This window comes from Helobdella robusta (assembly GCF_000326865.2).
Source record: "Helobdella robusta unplaced genomic scaffold HELROscaffold_3, whole genome shotgun sequence".
In the NCBI taxonomy this organism is placed as follows: Eukaryota; Metazoa; Annelida; class Clitellata; order Rhynchobdellida; family Glossiphoniidae; genus Helobdella; species Helobdella robusta.
In genome coordinates this window covers 8,467,907-8,472,906 of record NW_008704501.1, presented here as the reverse complement: position 1 = coordinate 8,472,906, position 5,000 = coordinate 8,467,907, and the positions used below count along the sequence as shown (strand labels likewise).

At 28.2% G+C, this 5,000-nt stretch overlaps 1 protein-coding gene across 1 annotated transcript in view; it reads left to right on the top strand.

Annotated features, from left to right (window-relative positions):
* The window catches only part of HELRODRAFT_161938 (hypothetical protein), a gene marked incomplete at both ends in the record, with an annotated part of 2,307 nt that extends 1,010 nt beyond the window's left edge, over positions 1-1,297 (top strand). The window contains 3 exons of the mRNA XM_009021808.1: positions 285-376; positions 749-896; positions 1,224-1,297. Of these exons, the coding sequence (XP_009020056.1) occupies positions 285-376; positions 749-896; positions 1,224-1,297 (314 nt within the window). The remainder of the gene's footprint in view (positions 1-284; positions 377-748; positions 897-1,223) is intronic.
* Between the last annotated feature and the right edge of the window lie 3,703 nt (positions 1,298-5,000).

Genomic DNA, 5,000 nt, shown 5'->3' with positions numbered 1-5,000 from the left:
AATTAATTGCAAGAAAAATTTCCTATAAAGGAAATCAGCCCGAATAAATATTGCTCTGTATCGAACCAATAAGCACCCGCACATACACACACATACACACATACACACACACATACATACATACATACATACATACATACATACATACATACATACATACACACACATACATACATACATACATACATACATACATACATACATACATACATACATACATACATACATACATACACACACACACACATACATACATACACACACACATACAAACAAACAAACAGGTGATGGTTTTATAAATTTCAACGAATTTGTGGACGTCATGTTGGCCAATATTGGTGTCGATGAAACTGAACTCATCAGACAGGCTTTCCAGGTTTTGATTACAATTAAGAAATAATAATTTAATTATAATTATAATATTTATTATTATCATACTACTACTATAACTGCTACTAATTCTAATTGTTCTATACGACTACTACTACTACTAGATGACGACCTACTACTACTACTTCTTCTTCTTCTTCTTCTTCTACTACTACTACTACTGCTACTACTACTACAACAACTACTACTACTACTACTACTACTACTACTACTACTACTACTACTATACTACTACCGCTACTGTTACTGCTACTACTACTACTTCTCCTACTACTACTACTAATAATAATAATTATAATGTGAATAAAAAGTAATAATAATTTTCCCACCAAATTCTGAATTTCGCACATTCCCAAAGGTGATTGACGTGGACAAATCCGGCAAAATATCGGCTAAAGAGTTGAAGAATGTCCTAAAAAATTTGGGCGATATTATATCGGACCAGGAAACAGATGAACTGATTAGGGAAATTGATCTGAATGGAGACGGTGAAGTTGATTACGAAGGTGAGAAAGTATTTATTTTATTTTTTTATTCTTTGTTTGGCCGATTTCTAACCGACAAAAAGCTCATTACGATTCTTTCCTTCTTGCAATTGAACTTTTATGCAACAAAGGAAGTACATACAGACATTTTATGTATTACAATGCCAGCATCTCATCGTATGATAATCTTTTTCTTTTGGAAAGACGGCATTCGAACAAGGTAACCGTGCAATAACCACTCGAAATATGACAGATCTGAGCTATCCCACAACCGTTTCATTGTATCATTTCGCATTTTATTTCAAAAAATTGAAATTTTTGATTGCAGAATTTATAAAAATCATGAAGAGAAGTTGAGTCACTCCATTGTGTCCTATCATATTCCATCAATCATTGACATGTGGTTGACAAAACAGATGTAATTGTCAAGAAATATTGATATTTTAACGATATTTTTTATTTTAACAACATTTTATGAATTTTTCTTTCTTGTGCTATTGATGTTATATTATTTAGATTGATAACTAAAATATACATATTTTTATTTTTGTCACAATTTTTTAATTAAATTAATTGATATTAGTATAAATTTAAATGAATTTACTCATTTTTCCCATATAGATTTACATGTTAAGATAATATAAGATTATTTCATCTATGAAGGTTTTATAGATATTAATTACATTTTATTAACCATATTTCATATTTTATTAGATGATATATTATCTGGTATTGTGGTAAATAGCCATTTATTCCATTTTTGAATAATATTTTAACCATAAAAGGCAATTTATTCTTTTAAACTTGATCAGAAATGCCAAAAAAAATGATCTGAATTCAATAATAACTAAGATCGTATCGATGAGTAAAAGCATTAAAAAATCTATGCCAAAGTTCTTTAGCTTTCGATTTTTATCATTATTGTTAAGTCATTAACATCAAAAAATGTATTATTCTAATGAAATAATGCAAAAACCATCAAAAAGAGTAATATATGCCTAAAATGAACTTATTAAAACCAAGGCAAGCATTTTTTGATGGAAGCCATTTGAAATCATTTATTTCCTGTCTGATGCACTTAATCCAAACGTTTTGCATTTTTACATTTTGAGGAAATCTGAAATTTTATAAACTGTTACAGAAACTTACGCTTTTCTTAAGTATTGCTTTTAATAATAAAATGGTAATCCATGATAGCATTATAAATTATAATAGTCTATAAAATATATGTAATTGTAAAACAAAATAGTTCTATTCAATGAGTATAGGGATATTGTTACATTTATTTTAGTGTGAAGTTAATTTGAAAATAAACCTGTGAAAAGATGCATCAGAAATTTTCTCATTTCTATTTATTATTAATGCAATTTTTAATGCAACAGGTAGGCATGTTTGTGTATAGCTACGAAAATGAAAATTTACTTAAAAACTAAATTATTGTATCTGACACGAAATTTAGTACAGAAACAAAAACGAAAGAATAAATGACAATATAAAAATTTAAACATTGATTGAAAGAGTTTATTCTAATTATATGGTATGGGCAATTCTTTGCGAAATCGTTGGAGGAAATGGTGTCAACAGTAGTTATTTTACTGCATGGTAGTTAATCAGCCGGTATAAAGGTTATATTTAATTCCTATCAAATAAATTTGACAAAATATCATACACAGGCAGAACTAAATAAAGAAATAGATAGATATATACACGTAGTTATAATACATTTATAATGTTGTATTTAAACATTCAAATCGTACAATTGTGTTATGGTGTAGTCTCAAATTATTTTGAATTCTCTCAGAAAATTTTAAACGTTTTAGTACACTATATATACTAGTTATTTTTATCAACAATTTAAAAATTTCATCAATAATTAAAAAAAAATTCAAATTGATTTCATTGCGATATCGATAATGATTTTTGTAACCTGACTGATTAAAAAGCATCAACGAAAGTTAAAATAGGATGGAGAATTTGTTATATTGGGATATTCGTTTAAAAAGCGAGCAAAATTTTAATATAAAAGCGCTTATAAATCTATGCATATTGGCTCAGCTTGGCTTGGCTCGGCTTGGAATCGGATGTTAAGAAAGGTGCGGTCTTAAACTATTTTGAATTCTTCCCGAAAAATTTGAACTGCGTGCGTACATATATAGCAATGAATACTGTTGTTTTTATAATGAATTTATAAAATATATAAATATAGCGAGCAAAATTGTAACATAAAAGCGCTTATAAATTTATGCATATTGGCTCAGCTTGGCTTGGCTCGGCTTGGAATCGGATGTTAAGCAAGGTGTGGTCTCAAACTATTTTGAATTCTCCCCTAAAAATTTGAACTGCGTGCGTACATATATAGTAATGGCTACTGTTGTTTTTTATAATAAATTTATAAAATATATAAATATAGCGAGCAAAATATTAACATAAAAGCGCTTATAAATCTATGCATATTGGCTCAGCTTGGCTTGACTCGGCTTGGAATCGGATGTTAAGCAAGGTGTGGCCTCAAACTATTTTGAATTCTCCCAAAAAAATTTGAACTGCGTGCGTACATATATAGTAATGGCTACTGTTGTTTTTTATAATGAATTTATGCATATTGGCTCAGCTTGGCTTGGCTCGGCTTGGAATTGGACGTTAAGCAAGGTGTGGTCTCAAACTATTTTGAATTCTCCCCAAAAAATTTGAACTGCGTGCTTACATATATAGCACTGATTACTGTTGCTTTTATAATGAATTTTTATTATATATATATATATAAAGTGACTGGAATCCATGCATACAAATAATTAAATTATATTATATTAGATTATATGTTTATATGAAAAGCAATATAGCAGATTCAACCAGCCAACCAGAAAGTTTCGAAGGCATTCGTTCGATGACTTCAATTTAGTACGGTTAGCATTGTGGTTAAGACTGTATAATAGTGCAGTATATACATTAAACAAGTTTTTTACTGATGCGAATGATTGAAATGATGAGAATGTATGGTTGAAACGAGTATAAATAGAGGAGCTGAGACAACATGAAATCAGATCAGCCTTCTGCTTCGCTTGAAGCAGTCTGTCTGATCTCATTTATTTTATTTTAAAAATTTTTTTATTTTTATTTATTTTATTATATAGAGTTATATAGAGTTATATAGAGTTATATAGAGTTATATAGAGTTATATAGAGTTATATAGAGTTATATAGAGTTATATAGAGTTATATAGAGTTATATAGAGTTATATAGAGTTATATAGAGTTATATAGAGTTATATAGAGTTATATAGAGTTATATAGAGTTATATAGAGTTATATAGAGTTATATAGTGTTATTTAGAGTTATAAAGAGTTTGCATGTTTGTAGGTGGTTTGAATGTTTGTAGGTGGTATTTTTTTAATTTTAGGTGGGTTCTTTAACGGTTGCTCATACATACATACATACATACATCATGTTTGTTTGTGTGGTAGTATTTTATGTTCTGTTCTACTCCTTTTTCTCTTTCTTCATGAGTCTTGAGTTAAGTTAATGAAGCATAGGTAGGTGAGGTAAAAATTAATTTATTATATAGGTAGGCTAGGGCATAAGGTAATTTAGTTACATAGGTAGGTTAGGGACTCCTATTCTTTTACTCTACTTGGTGATGTGATTTTTGTTTTGTGTTTTTTTATGTTTTGTTTCACATCATACATTCAGCAGGTACGCGGTGGTTCCTGGTTTTAGTGGGATTTTTATTGATTGAATGTGGTAGTATGCATGGTTCTATAGAGTTATATAGAGTTATATAGAGTTATATAGAGTTATATAGAGTTATATAGAGTTATATAGAGTTATATAGAGTTATATAGAGTTATATAGAGTTATATAGAGTTATATAGAGTTATATAGAGTTATATAGAGTTATATAGAGTTATATAGAGTTATATAGAGTTATATAGAGTTATATAGAGTTATATAGAGTTATATAGAGTTATATAGAGTTATATAGAGTTATATAGAGTTATATAGAGTTATATAGAGTTATATAGAGTTATATAGAGTTATATAGAGTTATATAGAGTTATATAGAGTTATATAGAGTTATATAGAGTTATATAGAGTTATATAGAGTTATATAGAGTTATATAGAGTTA